Here is a 16,924-nt window from a genome sequence, read left to right on the forward strand (position 1 = left end):
CCAGCAGCTGTCTGAGTGAAGAAACGCCTCTAGCTCCAGTGGGCCAGGAGCAGGCGGCAGAGCTGGACCCCAAGGTTGAGGGGCTTTCACCCAGCCCCCAGAGCCTGGCACTTTGAACTTGGACTTAAAGCCTCCAAATTGTAAGAATAAACTCCTGCTTGTTAGGATCATCCCATTTGTGGTATATATTCTTGTCAGCGGCACTAGCTAACCAGAACAACTGCCATTGAGTTGATTCCGACCCATGACAACTCCTTTGGGTTTCTGAGATGGTAAATCTTTATGGAAGGAGATTGCCCCATCTCCCTTCTGTGGAGTGGCTTGGGTTTGAACTGCCAACCTTCTGGTTAGCAGTCAAATGCCTTAGGCACCACATCACCTGAGCTCCTTCCATTTCCACTAAAAATAGCTTATTTCTGAGTTTTATATATATATATATAATATTAACTGCTTTTGTATAGTACAGCAATTGGCAAACTTTTTCTATAAAAGGCCATATAACAAATATTAGGCTTTTGGGGCCATACTGTCTCTATTGCAACTACTCAACTATGCTGTTATAGTGTAAAATCAGCCACATATAATATGTAAACAAATAGACATGGCTGCATTCCAATAAAACTTCATTTTTTTAAAAAAACAGGCAGCAGGCTGGATTTGGCCCAAGGTCCTAGTTTGCCAACTCCTGGTATAATATATTTAGTTATTATATTACTACATTTTATTTGCCATATCTACTTCTAAATGACTTAGCTATTTCTATACACCAAATTTTCCCAAGGCTAGATTTGTTCTTCTGTTGTTTACTTCCTTTTGTTTTCTCTTTATACATTAGTATGTCAAATTGAATAGGATGAACTTCCCCCAGGGGTTATTCAAAGACAGTGAGGCCCAAACTCTGCATTCCCACAATGTGTAAGCAAGGGAATAAATGAACAGCACCTCAAAAGGACAGGCTGCTCAGAGAGAGGCAAGATTCTCTTAAAAGTGATAAGAAATTCAATATTATACATGGATGCAAAAACTCCAATTTAATTTCAAAATGAAACCATTTTCAATAATATCTATGGTAACTGTATTCATCCCATGCAGTGCCTCAAACCCCACACATCAAAATGCTGTGTGACTCAGATAACGCGGCATTTTCTTGCTCTCAGCCTGTCTGAAAATAGAATCTTAAGGACTATCTCCGGAACCGCGTGCTGGACTGCACAAGCTCCCCTCCTCCCATACCTCGATCACTTTGGCACTGTCTCCCGTGTCAGTCATCTTCACCGGCGTGGAGCGCTGAGATACTGAGCCTTCATCTTCCCGGTCGGTCCCAGAGTCATCCTCAGAGCTGCTGGACACAGCCTCCTCGCTAGGGGGTGGCGGGGCACTGGCTGCTGTTTTCCGCTGTAACACAGCTTCTTCTCTATTGCTTTTGTTTCTTTAAAAAGATAAATAGGAATGTGAAGCAACTTTAAACTGAACCCTCAACACTCACTGTGTATTCCTCTGTCCCAAAGCCTGAGTCTTAGTGAAGCATAAGAAAATGTGAATTTACACTAGGTAGATACACTCCTTGGAGAGAACAATCATGGGAGAATAGAAGGGCTGTGTATGCACAGGGAGACAGCTCAGGGGCAGAAGTGCATGGATGGAAGGACACAGGGAAGAGGTAACTATGGGGAGGAAGTAAGAGGGGAGCTGTTGCATTGTGGGAAATTGTAGTCAATGTCATGAGACAGAGTGTACGTGAACTGCTATATGGAAAGTGAATTTACTCTGTAAACTTTCACCCAAATCACAATTAAAAAAAAAAAAAAAAGAAAAGAAAACATGAAAAGCTAGTTTCTGGGTTTTTTGCTTAAGGGAAAAGCTTAATACATCACCATGTACATGTACTGACCTTATGTGAATTTAAGTCCTGTTATGAATTCAGAAAATATACAGAACATACTTGCACAGTGCATGAAAGTCTTCTTATCATTTGGCTACAGTGCCTTACTTTGGTAAATAAAATGAGTATTTTCAAAATTTATGGTACAGTAACAGAAGATCTATATGTTTGAGATATTAGTAAAATTATCTATAACTTGTATATCCTTTGAGAAATAGTCAACAGCCAAATCCATATATATTCCATCTTTCCTGAGAGTTTTTATCACTTGAAGGGTCTCAGATGATTATCTGTACCAAAATAATGAGCAACTGATGAATACAGACTACATTTTTTATTTATTGTGTCACTAGTAAATAACTGTATTTGTGAATGACTCCCTATTATATAGCAGGGAATGGATGGGAAAAGACAGAAAAGAAAATGCACTTATAAAAGTATTCACTTTTATCTTAGTGTCAACAAATAATTTTTTGTTGTCGTTAAAAATATGCACAGCAGAATATCTACCAAGTCAATAATTTCGACATGCATACTTCAGTTACATTGATTACATTCAAGTTGTGCAACCATTCTCATCCTTTTTTCCTGAGTTGTTTGCCTCCCATTAACATACACTCATTGCCCCCTAAGCATCCTATCTAACCTTTTAAGTTGCTATTACCAGTTTGATCCCATATAGATCTTTAAAAGAGCACAATGTTCAAAGCAGACATTCCTTATTAATTCTCACACTCACTCACTCACTGCCTCTCAAGTTTGGATCCAACTCATAGCGACCCCTCCTTGGGTTTCCGAGTCAGTACCTCTATGGAAGTAGATTGCCCAGTCTTCCTTCTGAGTGGCTGGTGGGTTTGAACCACCAGCCACCAAAGAGCTTCATTCCTTATTAATTAAGCCAAGTTAATGTTTGGTTTAAAGAAGACTTCAGGGAATATTTTTGTATAAGGTTTAAAGATGATCTCAGTGTAATAGTTTTGGAGGTTCATCCAGCCTCAAAAAAAACCTATATTCCATGAAAATTTTAAATTCTGTTCTGCATTTCCTCCCTTTTGATCAGGATTGTTCCACAGCATCTTTGATCAAAATGTTCAGTAATGGTAGTCAGGTGCTATCCAGAGAATATGGTTTCTTAATTCAAAAAATATTTTATAGTCATACTTTTGGCTTTTGTGAAGAAATATTAATATTTTACCTTTATTTTTAAAAATTCTCTATCTGGGACTAAAAATACCATAATATTCTGAAACATTCTAGAAAAGGAAAACGCAATAGTACTCGACCTTGAGTTGGATGTTACAGAAAACAAATTAGTTTCTGACCCTCTGTTACTAAAAATTAAAGCTGATGGCATTACTGTGTTATATACTAATATAAACCAAACTCACTGTTGTCGAGTCGGATCCGACTCATAGCAACCCCTCCTTAGGATTCTGAGGCAGTATCACTATGGAAGTAGATTGCCCAGTCTTCCTTCCAAGGAGTGGTTGGTGGGTTTGAAATGCCAGCCTATGGTTAGCAGTCAAATGCCTTAGGCGCTATACCACCTGAGCTCTGATATACTGATCATTCATTTATTTGAACCCCTTGAATTCCAAACTTCTTGGGACTTTCCTTTTTTAAAATTTGTCTCAGCATCTAGTCCAGGGTTTAACATGCAGCTATCTAAAGATCACATATGTAAGCCACAAAACTAGTTTATCTAGAAAATATTAATATAGATCCCATTGTATAAACTACACAGGGGTGGAATTCGATTAGGATTGCAAAGACACTCCCAAATGCAATTCAAACTCCTTATTTACAGCTTGACTAGGGTCTCTGTTTAGAGTCTAAAAGAAATCTTATCACTGGAAGTAGGCAGGTCAGTGGAGATGACAGAGATTCTTATGCTAAAACATGACATGTTTCAGTCCAGTTTTTAAGCACAAAGACACAGGTATGGTTTGCCTTCTTCCTCATAATACTGGATAAAATATAATGACTGTCACATGCAAAATAGTCTTACAATAATACATGGAAAATCTTTATATAAGCACATATGCTTTTATGTTTCTTGCCAACAAAAATAAATACAATGACTATAAATTTTCACTTAAGTAATTCACATTATAGGAAATACAGGAAGCTGATTTATTTATAGGACATAACACATACTATCTGCTACCTGCCTTTATGCCATGTGTTTGTTATATTTATAATTTAAAATAATAAAATGCACTGTATTGCTGAAATTTTCATAAATTCTACCTTCAATGTTGAATACTTTCATGATTTCAGTGCTATAAATAAACTACCTGAATAGATAAAATAAGTAGACTGTGCCCCAAACTACGCGACTTGATGTTACTAGTTTTCGGTGGAAATTATATTAAAGTGCTATTATTTTATATGAATATGTAAAAATCTCATTTTATATGCAAATCTTACCCCAATACTGATTTTCCAGTCTCATCAGGTTTACGCACAGTAAATGGACTTGGATCAATGCCAACAGTCTTCGGCATAAAGTCACTGGAACAAAGGGGGTAGAAACAGAAACTCCATTTGAATTGTTGTCCATGTAGATGACACTGGCTTCCACTCAATTCACACCCTTAGAATATTCCTTCTTAACCCTCAGAGCTACAAACATTCTGAGCCAAGTGATCAGAGGACCTTCAGGTGATTGGGGCCATAAAAACCTCATGAACTAATGGTGCTAGGTAACTTTAATGTTAACAGTCTTCACCGTGAATTCTCTAAGAATTCTACAGGGCCCAATAGTGTTGAATTTAAGATTTTATATACTACAACAGTGTTGTTACCTGAATTTATCACTAAAATGCATACCAACTGGTTATACATCACAATTAGTTGTCAGATAAAATTAAACTAATAAAAACCAGTGGCAAAACACTAAGCTGTTCATTTTTATGGACAGTTTTTAAGCTATACCACCTAAGAAGACTGACATAATGATCAAAACCACAGTGGTATGAATTGAAGTATCAACATCGACCTCATTATGCTGAGGACCATTCATTAAGACACTGTTGGAACACATTAAAGAGAAACTGTTTTAATTTACCACTTACTGAGATAAGCTACAGCTACTTTCTCATTATTCAAGGGCTACCTTACTACTAGTGCTGAAGCTAGAGTAAACTCCTCAATAGATGGCAAAAAGGCAACAGTTCCCTGATTTATGCTGATAAGACCCAGAAGCTCATAAAGCAATGATGCTGTTCCAAGTGCACAGCTGAATATTACATTTTCAAAGGAAAGGAAAGCAGTCTTGAGTCAGGCTCAAAATGCTTAACAGTTTGAAAATGCTTATAAAATGTAATTGATTTAATTTTTCTTTCTTTTTGAATATATTTATCTGTATATACATGTAACTTGTATAATGTCCTTCATCCTTTGCTGAGTTGAAAAACACCAGAGATGACAAAGATCTCACAGTTAAAACTGCTAAACTTTAACAGATTTAATTGTAAATCAACCAAGTAAAAGTTTCAAACTTTTTCTGATCAACTGCAACTGAGTCAAACGTAGCGTGACTTCAAAACCATGGAATAAGTTCCTATATTAAGTTTAAGTATACATATAGTACATTAGAAGAAAAGGCAAAATATAAAATTTCCAATTATAATATAAAATATAATAATGAAAAAGTGCTTTGTTTAGCCCATTTTTTTCATTCTGAATCCATCATTTTTTCTAAAACGTCCCACCAAGTTCTAAAAGGGACACAGAAAAATGAAGTACATCCAAAGGTGACAGACCACAATGGGAAGGGTCTGGAAATGTCTCATGAGCTATGGAGGAATATGGAGGAAGCAATGAAGGACAGTCATCCTGAAAAAAACTGGTACTGTTTCCACAAACATTTGGTGGGCTCCCATGTAGAAGAGGAACTAGATCTGTCCTGAGCTTAATAAAAATAGTAATATAAAATAAACCCTTGCCATCAAGTGGACTCCACGTGTGTAAGAGCAGAACCGTGCTTCACAGGGTTTTCAATGGCTGTTTAGTTTTATGCACAAAGTAACCGCCAGGCACCTCCTGGTGGACTTGAAAATCCACCTTTTGATTAGCAGCGAAACATATCATTTACTAATCATTTACCTGTGCCAGGTATTACATTAGGCACACACACATATATACAGACATACACATACATCCATATTGAGAGATGAAGATAATAACGTTCAGAAAGCTTGGATAATTGGCTCAAGGTCACAGTTAGGCAGCAGCTGATCTAAGATACCATGACTTTCTAGTAGCAAAGACTATGTTTTTCCCACTAATTTGTGTTAGCTCTCAATTTCTAAAAACGAGTTTGTTCCAAATGGCAAACTAGGACCAATGGGAGGCTGACTGTGACTTCTGAAATGGGAGAAATAAACTTCTCTGTCTAACAACAGAAGCAGCTGCCTCTTGAAGCAGTAGATTCCCCTAGGAGTTATTCCAAGAGAGGCTGAAAAACCACTTGACAGAACAGATCTCTGGTAAAGGAAGACATCTATATAAACTAGGAAAACAATAGTTCCCAAATGACAGGATCAGAGTACTCACAACATACCGTGCTGAACTTGTCATAGCCAAGCAAAAGGTATCATCAAAACTACTCAATTCATAAGGCCGAAAGAACTCATTGTGGATATCGATCTCTTCTTCATGTTTGTGGTATTTCTTCACTATCAACTTCTTTAAATTCGCAGCACAGATAACTAAGAGAGAGACACTGCCTGTAACTCTTAAAGTCTTTAGATGACACCTGTAGCAAACATTTAGATAATACCAACTGTATTCAGAGCTCTGTGTTAAGCTCTGTGGAGGATGCAGCATGAACAAGGTTTAGCCTCTGCCTCTCGGGCACTTACACACTAGGAAGGAAGGTGAGACTCATGCACAGAAAATATAGTGCAAAGCTGAGTGTGACAAGCTCTAATGAGGTAGGAGGCCTCTGAAGTCCAGAGTAGAGGCAGGGATATTATATATTTAATTGAACTTTTTGTTATGATTTGGGTGGAAGTTTACAGAGCAAACTGGTCTTCCATTCAACAATTTATACACATTTTGTTTCATGATATTGGTTGCAATCCCCTCAAGTAATAGCACTATTCCTACTTTCTCCCTACGTACCTTGTTTCTATTCACCCTTCTTTCCTTTCCCTTTCTGCTGTCAGCTTTGTTTCTGGGCAAATGCTACCTTTTTGCTCTGCTCTGGTTGACTGTACTGAGGAGTACATTTCTCCTTGAGGTTAGTGTTCACCCAACAGGCCTTTCTAATTTTTGGCTGAAAGTTGATCACCAAGGGTGGGTTAAGCTCCAGGTTTGAAAGGAATCTAAGGGTTGCAGTCTTGGGTGTTCCACCAGCCTCTATCAGATCAGTAAGTCTGGTCTTTTTTATGATTTTGAATTTGGTTGTACATTTTTTTTCCCAAGAGAGGTTATTTTAGAAGTCAAATTACTCAGCTCCTTATATTTCTTTGTGCTCTTGAATAAATACCCACTGCCTTATAGATAAAAATCATGGAGCTATTTTACTAAGTTTTACTTTATATAGTTTTTAAAATTTTGTTACTGTCTAATGTTAGACTGTTAAAGCCTTCTCTTCTCCCAGAGCAACCAAATCTGCTTGGAAACGTGGGTTATGATTGTACTCAGAGTTTCAAAGTTACAAATACTTTTCTAAAACAAATTAATAATTCACTAAGAATTAAAAAACATCTGCAATCTTCCTTTAATGGCCTTCACCACCCAAAGGTGGGATAGTAAGATCATAGCTAAATGAAGTCTTCCTCAACCACAGTATCCCAAGCTGGCAGTAGATCTTAGTCAGTGCCCTTTACAATGGAAACACTGGCCTGCCCGTGGTCAAGGGAATCAGTAACACAGTTAGGGCTAGGAGGCAATTACTAAATTTGGAAACATTATTCTAATACATTGTACATTTGCAGGTATTCTTTTAATAGAAAAATCTTCCTGTTTTCTAACAAGTAAGTAAAATTTAATTTAAACTTTAGTAACCAAAATGTATTTCTATACATACATCTTTACCTTTTTTTTTTTTTTTTTTTACTGACTGGATATAGAAAGAAAGCTTTTATTTCTCTTTGGGAATGGGCTCTCATTTCCTCCCTATTTCTGAAAAATACCTGAAACAAATCAGTATTAAGATCTCTTTTACAATGATGAACTAATATATCATTCCTCACCTGCTAAACATGTGAGGGACACACCAAATAATTATAAGACATAATACAAGGTATTGGCCTGGTTAGATAAACAAGAAATATAATACAATCTTTGTTCCTTAAGAACCTATCTAAGAGATACTGCAACCCCTGATCTGTCAAAATAGCAGTAAGAACACTGAATTGACATTCATTTCTATAAAATATTCTATGCAAAGTATTTAATGCTTCAAACTTATTTAGGTCTAATTCCAAAATATGTTGGTGTAAAAACTAAAAGTGAAACAAGCGTACCTACCTTCATCATAGGGCAATGGTAAGTATTTTATGACCTCTGGTGTCCACCAGTAAGTGTAACTATTTAGAAAAAGAAAACGATAAGAGAACAGAATGTAAATGATGGTTTTCTACAATTCACTGTGGCACAAACGGTTAAGTGCTCGACCTGCTAGCCAAAAGGCTGGCAATTAAAACCCTCCCAGAGGCTCCTCAGGAAACAGGCCTGGCGATGTGCTTCTGAAAGGTCACACCTTGAGTACTCTAGGAACAGAACTACCCTGTGCACATGGGGTCTCCATGAGTTGGAATCGACTGGAAGGTAACTTAACAACATGATCTATAGTAACACTGTTGTTGTTGTTATGTGCCGTCAAGTCAGACCTGACTCATAGCAACCCCTCCTTGGGTTTCTGAGGTGGTATCACTACGGAAGTAGATTGCCTCATCTTCTCTCCGAGGAGTGGTTGGTGGGTTTGAACCGCCAGGCTTCTGGTTAGCAGTCAAGTGCCTTAGGCACTATGCTACCAGAGCTCCTCTATAGTAAGATACTGCTCCCTTCTGCAGTTATTATTTTTGAAACCTGTTTGTAAAACTTTAGGCACAGAGCAGGTCTTTAACATGTTAATTCCCTTCCCAATCCCTTTCTTGTTTCAATTATATCACAGATTTTAAAAAATGTCGTGAACATACACGTCAGAGTCAAAATAGTTTTGATGTTACTTACTTTTAGTCAAAACAAGATTTGGATGTACTAAGCCAGGCTCGGGAGCTCTGGTAGCATAGTGCCTAAGGCTCTTGACTGCTAACCAGAAAGCTGGTGGTTCAAACCCACCAGCCACTCCTTGGAAGGAAGGTTGGGCAATCTACTTCTGTAGTAATACCACCTTGGAAACCCAAGGAGGGGTCGCTATGAGTACAGTCCGACTCGACGGCACATAACAACAACAAGCCAGCCTCTGTGCGTTGTTGTTCACTTCTCCCCAGTGTCGTAGTTACTATGCTACCAGGTGGGCAGAGGGACTTTGACCCAAGTCCCTATTGTTGTGTGCCAGAAGTCAATTGTGATTCACAGCGACCCTATGGACAAAGCAGTATTGCCCCATAGAGTTTCCAGTTTTATGGGAGCAGACTGCCACATCTTTTCTCCTGCAGAGCTGCTGGTGGGTTCATACTGTCAACTCTTCAGTCAGTTGCTGAGTGCTTACCCATTTTGCCACCAGAGCTCCTTAAGAAAACAAAATCATTTCTGCCAACTTTTGACTATAAATACTTACCATTTGATTATATAGGCCAGAGTAAGGGTAGGGAATTTCAACCATCTGGATTTCTACTAAAAGACTCACCTAAGAGCAGACAATCTGAAAGAATGGTGAAGTGCCTTCTCTCTGATCAATGAATTTAATTCTAAATAAAATTCTAATGAAATGGATATTCAAGAGGTAATGCTACATCAAAGCTCATGACAGCTAGGAAGGGAAATGACAGAAATGGTGTTTCAAAATTTTAAACAAATTTTTCAAAAGATTCAGAAAAAAGAACCCATGGACAAAAATGCTAAAAAGAAAATTTAATATAAACAGAAATCTTTCTAGAAATAAACACTTCTACAAATAAATAGTGATACTATACTCGTGAACAATTCCAATGATGAAGAAATAAGGGAGTACTTAAGTGAAACCAGCAACATGGAGAACTCTCCAATGAGCTTGGATTTAGAAAGGGTCTATGCTAGAGATGGTGAGCAGATGATGGAAAAAGGAGCATGGAGCCTAAAGAATTGTACAGGGGAGAACAGTGCTATGATAACAGCAAAGGCTCCGAAAGTTCTGCTTTAGACTAGTTATGCTTTAGAGCAATGCTTCTCAAAATTCCAAGCATGTACAAACCACCCAGGGATCCTGTACAAAGGTAGATTCTGACTCAGTAGGTGTGGCTCGAGATACTGCACTTACGACAAGCTCTCAGATGACGTCACAGAGTAGGAAAAGAACAGGGAAGGGAAAGGTCTGCTGCTTGCAGAGAATTTGTTCTGTCACTCAGCATTTATCAAGTACCTATTATGTGCAGATACTGTTCTAGGTGCTAGAAACACATTGTAGGAAACAATGATCATGAAAGGTGAGCTACTTCATTGCGGTACTGTTTCTATATTCACCAGCCATGACTGGAAAGAGGAAAAACACAAGATAAGAAAGAAACACAGCCCAAGAGATGGACGGAAGCAGTAGAGCCGTTCTAAGAACACTCAAAAAGCTGTCTAAGAGATACTATAACTCCCTGTCTATTAAAATAGCAACATAACACTGATTAGCCACCCAGAGTATCTCATTCAAGTGTCCTGGTGGCACAGTTGAGATCAATAATCTTTTAAGGAATAGTGAAGATGAAAATTACACTGCAAATGGGCAGATGCAGTCTCGATGCTCTAAAGTGAAAGGAGGAAAGATTCCAAAAACTGTACTTCAATGAGTGTGATGTCAATCCCAGCAAGGTAACACAATCAAGTATTACATAGAGATGTGCTGTCTGTAATCCAAAAAGATGACTGGGAAATTCTAGGAATTCACATATATTCATCAGAACAAGCCATATCATTTTCTTTTCTGATAGGTGAATCAGACTGTCAGGTTGAGGTAATTAAAGAGATTTGGATTAATTGTTTAAGAGAGGTGTGTGCCTGCGTGCATGAGTGTAAGGTCATTTTGTGATGACCTTAGCTTGGCAGCTGGCATCAAGCTGACTGCAACACACAGCAAATCCCGTGTGTATCAGTGCAGAGCTGTGCTCCATGGAGCTTTCACTGGCTGATTTTTCAGAAGTAGACTGCCAGGCCTTTCTTCCAAGATGCCTCTGGATGGGCTCAGCTGCTAATCAAAAGGTCGCAAGTTTGAATCCATCTTTAGTTGGTGAGACATTTTTTTGCTAACCAGAAGGGGAGTGGTTCAAACCTGCCAGCCACTCTGAAGGAGGAAGATGAGGCAATCTACTTCTGTAAAGCCTTGGAAACCCAATGTGGGTCACTATGAGTCAGAACCAATTCGATGGCAGTGGGTTTAGAGGTACCTCAGAAAAAAGGTCTGGCAATCTATTTCTGAACATCAGCCATTTAAACCCTTCAGTTTATGAGTCAGAGTCAACTTGACGGCAACTGGTTTTTGGTTTAACCTTGGCAGAGGATGAAAGTAGAAAACGTATGAGCTAGTATATGAAGAATTTCCTACAGAATGTTGCTTACATATTTAGTTTGCTTAGAAAAAAGTAAACACTATAAAGAAAGTGTTTTGACTTAGAACTCCCTATATGGGAAAAAAAGAATTAAGATACAATCTGGCACTAGTGATTTGAGACCAGGTCAAAAAATTATGCTGAAGAAATTGGGGCTGGTTAGCTCAGAGAAGAAGAAATTTTGAAGACGCAAGTTGTCTTTAAATATTTAAAAGACTATCATGAGGATGAGGAAATAATGTTCCTAAGGTCTCAGTGGTCCAAACTTAGGATTAGTAGGCTAATTAATAGAGAACTACGTTTCAGCAAAATATGGCAAGAGCTATGTTAGTGAACTGTCCAAAAACAACTGTCTCCTCAACCAGGCAACTTCCCAGTTGATGAACCAGGGTTTGCCAAGCAGTTGCCAGATGCCCTCTACCTGGGAGACTAAGAAATGCTTGTATCAGGCAGTGAACAGGATCAGGAAACCTTCCAACTCTGAGTCAATAAAATAATTAATGCTTAATGTCTAAAAACACTTGGTGACATTGTAAACACAGATTCAATAATGACATATTAAATGATGGGTGACACAGTGCCCTAATTCAGATCTAAGCTTCAATTAGTGGTTTTGAGCAGATCAATACATGCAGGATTTTGAGCAACAGAAATAGTTATCTCAAGAAAGCCTCATGTGCACGAACTCTAGGCAGAGCTAGGTTTATTTCCTTTTCCTTTATTATTCAATAAAAATATTGTTTCAGGGTAAATCATTGGTAAACACAGTATAAAATACAGGTGGCCACCACATCTGGGAATACAGGCAAATACATAATACAGGGTTTATTGATATTCCATTAAATGATTAAATAATATTATCTAAGTTTCCAGATTTTAGGGCCATGTCTAGAATTTTTAATGAAGGACACAACTAGGGAATGTAATCTCCTCAAAGAATAATAACAGCACTAATATCGATTGGACTTACCATATGCTAAGTGCTTTATATGCATCATCTCATTCGATTTTCAGAAAATACTAAAATAGTTAGATACTATTCCCATTCTACCGATGTGGACACTGTGAGTTAGATCAGTTATCTGATTTGCTCAAGGTCACCAGCTATTAAGTAGCAGGCAGTGTGGTCTTTATTTTGTGTCAGACCCAGTGCTGTATTTTCACATTTAATCTCACACTGATCCTCTGACATGGGTGTAGTCATCCCCACTTTGCACCTGAGCAAATGGGGCTTTGAGAGGTTAAGTAACAAGTATAAAGTCCCATAAGTGCAGAGATCCTAACTCACCTCTACCTGACCCCAAGTCCTATGTTCTCATCTAGTTACTGCCTCTGATTCAACTATTCATTTGAGAATAAAAATAATAGTATAAATTTAACAGTTATCAAAATAACCTACACACACAGGTGACCCTAGAAAGTCCAAAACACAACACAGAAATTGAGCTTACAGTATTTATAAGTACTGTTTGTGAGCAATATCAGTTAGTGATACCATAAAACAATTTTCGGAATTTTGACACACTGGAGAAAAAAGTAAAAACAAGCAACTGAAACAACTGAATGAGTCAAATTAACTACTTGGATAAAACTTCAAAATATACATTTTCAGTGGAAGGCTTGAAACTGATCCTTGCGGAACCATCTAACTAGCTGATTAATCTTAGTCAAGACACATTCTCTCTGTACCTCAGTTTTCTTGTCTAGAAAATGGGGATGTAACACCAGCTTCCTTGTATGGAGCTCCATAACTGCCTGTTTCAGTTATGGAGCTCAAAATAACCAAGCAGTTTAATTTAAGTTGCTAACATACAGTTAATTTCTATAGTAATAATTGGGCTTTGGTTGTTCCTGAGTTGTACCTTAATGCCTGCATGCAGTGTAGTAAATTACTTTGTGTGGCTTTTCTACCCATAAGTCTTTGTAAACTCCAAGGTGGGATTTTCTATGAGCAAGTGAGGAGCTCCTGATTGCTGAAGGTGTCCACCTGGAATATTTCTGTTGGGCGAGGCACAAAACAATGTTCTGGGAGGTGCCCACTCTCTCTCAGGTGCTTAGAGTTCTGATGCTGTGATTGGCTAGTTTGACCACCCTGCCGGGCTCAAAAGGAGGCCTCCTGGAGGCAGAACTCTCTCTGACTGCTGGTTGAGGAAGACGTGCTGTCGAAAGAGACACGCACCCCTGAAAGAGACACGTGCTGCTGGGCAAGAGATACAAGAGACACGCATCGCTGAGTGAGACACCGAGGGACCAGCACTGCTGGGAAAGAGACTATGAGAGACTTTTGGCTGAGGGACGGTGGGCCGGGAGAGAGACTGAGCATTCTTCCTGAACTTGAGTTGTAGCCTGGTGCTTCCCTAATAAACCCCATAATCTGTGAGTTCTGTGTGGCCACTGCAGTGAATTATCGAACCCAGGAGAGGCGGTGGGTGCTTTGGGAGGAACGGTTGGTGAAAGGGCTGGAGGGAGGCAGCATGTTTGGCCTTGCAGTAATAGGCCTTGGGTTACTGCTGTCTTCCTCTTGTGAGATTAGAGGAGGTCAGAACATGTGGCCTCCTTGCCGTTTTTGCACTGCAATACATTAAAGTGATGTAAAATACCAAAAAATCAACCACATTTCCCTACAGTCAACTGTCATTACCAAAGCTAAGTATAGGTATTTATGCTCCTCTCTTACCAAATAAACATAATGAGTACTAAATGTTTTCTCAGCAAAAACTCACATAAGCAATCATTTATTATTATTAAATATAATGGAAAAAGCCAGCAGTGATTCACTGACAGCGAGAGTAAGCTCAAGAACTAAGATGGTTATTTCAATAATATGTCCTTATAAAAACAAATTTGACAAATACAGAACACTTAATTGTGCTTGTGAGGAACCTGTACCTAGACCAGGAGGTCTAGAACAAGGGGATACTACATGGTTTAAAACAAGGAAGGGAATGTGTCAGTGGTGTATCCTTTCACCATACTTACTCAACATGTATGCTGAACAAATAATCTGAGAAGCTGGACTATACGAAGAAGAATATGGCATAAGGATTGGAGGAAGATTCATTAGCAGCCTGCGATATGTGGATGACATAACTTTGCTTGCTGAAAGTGAGGATGACTTGAAGCACTTACTGATGAAGATTAAAGACTACAGTCTGCAGTATGGATTACATCTCAACATAAAGAAAACAAAAATCCTCACAACTGGGCCAAGAAACAGCATCACAATAAATGGAGAAAAGACTGAAGTTATCAAAGATTTCATATTACTTGGTTCCACAATCAACACCAATGGAAGCAGCAGTCAAGACATCAAAAGATGTACTGCACTGGGCAAACCTGCTGCAAAAGACCTCTTTAAAGTGCTGAAGAACAAAGATGTCTCTTTGAAGACTAAGATGTGCCTAACCCAAGCCATGGTATTTTCAATTGCCTCATAAGCATGTGAGAGCTGCCCAATGAATAAAGAAGACTGAAGAAGAGTAGATGCTTTTGAGTTGTGGTGCTGGCGAAGAATACTGAAAGTACCATGGACTGTTAAAAGAACTAACAAATCTGTCCTGGAAGAAGTGCAGCTGGAATGCTCCTTGGAAGCGAGACTGGCCAGACTTCATTTGACCTACTTTGGTCATGCTGTCAGAAAGGACCATTCCCTGGAGAAGGATATCATGCTTGGTAAAGTGGAGGGTCAACGAAAAAGGGTAAGGCCCTCAAAGAGATGGACTGATACAGTGGCTGCAACAACAGGCTTAGGCATAGCAAGGATTGTGAGGCTGGCACAGGACCGGGCAGTGTTTTGTTCTGCTGCACATAGGGTCACTATGAGTTGGAGCCGATTAGACGGCACCTAACAACAACAACAACAGACACTTCTCTAACATTTTAAATACTCCTGAAGCAACACAGAATTTGGTAGTGGCTACACCCAGTAAAAACCCATTGTTGTCAAGTTAATTTCAACTCATAGCAACCCTACAGGACAGAGGAGAACCTGCCCCATAGGGTTTCCCAGGCTATAATGTTTACGGAAGCAGACTGCCACATCTTCCTCCCATGGAACGACTGGTGGGTCCAAACCGCTGACCTTTTGGTTAGCAGTCAAGCTCTTAACCAATATGCCACCAGGGCTCTAGCTAATTCTCCAGTTGTTTGTAGTCTGTGCACACATTTAGCAATAACCCCAGCCATGTGTTTGGGAGGTGTCTTTGCAAAAAAACGTGGTGTATCAAATTGATGCCACAAGAGAAGAGCACAATGGGAGAACTTGACATTATAGACCTTTGAGCAGAATGGATCAGGCTCCAAGAAAATATAAACCCTCTTCTCACTTATTGACATGGTTAGGATCCAAAGACCATGTTGTTATATGAAATCTGGCATTATGCAAAAACAGAGGATGATCACATCAGATCATACAATGGAGGATATCTGTATCATTGCATAACTGCCAAATTACATCATTACATAACTACTGAACCACTGAGAATCATGACCCAGCCACGATGACACATAATCTTAAACATCACAGGCAGCATTATTCTCACCTCGCACCTCAGCCAGAAGCACATCATTAATGTGCAAAATAGCTGGATAGAGTTTTCGCTATTGTTGTACATGCAAAATATCAAATTAAATAGTAGATAAATGAGTTAAAAAAAAAAAAATTCACTGCCATTGAGTGGGATATGACTCATAGTGACCCCTCCTTGGGTTTCTGAGGCAGTATCACTACGGAAGTAGATTGCCCAATCTTCCTTCTGAAGAGTGGCTGGTGGGTTTGAACCGCCAGCCTTCTGGTTAGCAGTCAAATGCCTTAGGCACCTGACTGGTCAATTAAAAACACTGAAGAAACTTCTCATTAAATCCTCATAATGACCCTGTTGGGTGTGCTCAGCATCTCCATTTTGCAGATAAGGAAAATGAGGCATAGAGAGGTTGAGTAATTAATTAGTCCAAGATCTGCAAGATATGCAGAGATTCAAACTCAACTCTACCTAACCACAAAGCCTATGCTATAGGATATCCTTTTAAAATGCCTCTGGTGAAGCTATCCATATCTTTTGAAAATATTAAAACAGATTTTACTGTCATCAAAATCACCCACACTGGTGAATGACCCTAGAAAGCCCAAAGTGCGTGATAGAGGTGGGTAATGGGAGGGGTTATCTGACACTGGGGTTATCATGGTTCTAGTCTCCTGTCTTTAATCAAGAGTTGTCACTAAGATTGGTTGTGCTTCCTAGAGGAACGAACGTGGAATTCCAAAGCTTAGATGCCACACATGAAAAACCAAAAACTGACCCCTTAAACGTTAGAGTCCTACCTTCTCCATGTTTCTAGGAAGTGCTGAAAAATG

The 16,924-nt window shown here is 38.9% G+C and overlaps 1 protein-coding gene across 1 annotated transcript in view; it reads right to left on the reverse strand.

Annotated features, from left to right (window-relative positions):
* Positions 1–16,924, reverse strand: part of FIG4 (FIG4 phosphoinositide 5-phosphatase) — a 186,153-nt gene that overhangs the window by 68,414 nt on the left and 100,815 nt on the right. Inside the window, exons 17-20 of the mRNA XM_007940808.2 lie at positions 8,366–8,424; positions 6,450–6,597; positions 4,313–4,396; positions 1,234–1,429 (exon numbers count right to left, since the gene is read on the reverse strand). Coding sequence (XP_007938999.1) covers positions 1,234–1,429; positions 4,313–4,396; positions 6,450–6,597; positions 8,366–8,424 — 487 coding nt within the window. The remainder of the gene's footprint in view (positions 1–1,233; positions 1,430–4,312; positions 4,397–6,449; positions 6,598–8,365; positions 8,425–16,924) is intronic.

This window comes from Orycteropus afer, unplaced genomic scaffold (genome assembly GCF_000298275.1).
Source record: "Orycteropus afer afer isolate SDZICR_OR568_19922 unplaced genomic scaffold, OryAfe1.0 scaffold00072, whole genome shotgun sequence".
Lineage (NCBI taxonomy): Eukaryota > Metazoa > Chordata > Mammalia > Tubulidentata > Orycteropodidae > Orycteropus > Orycteropus afer.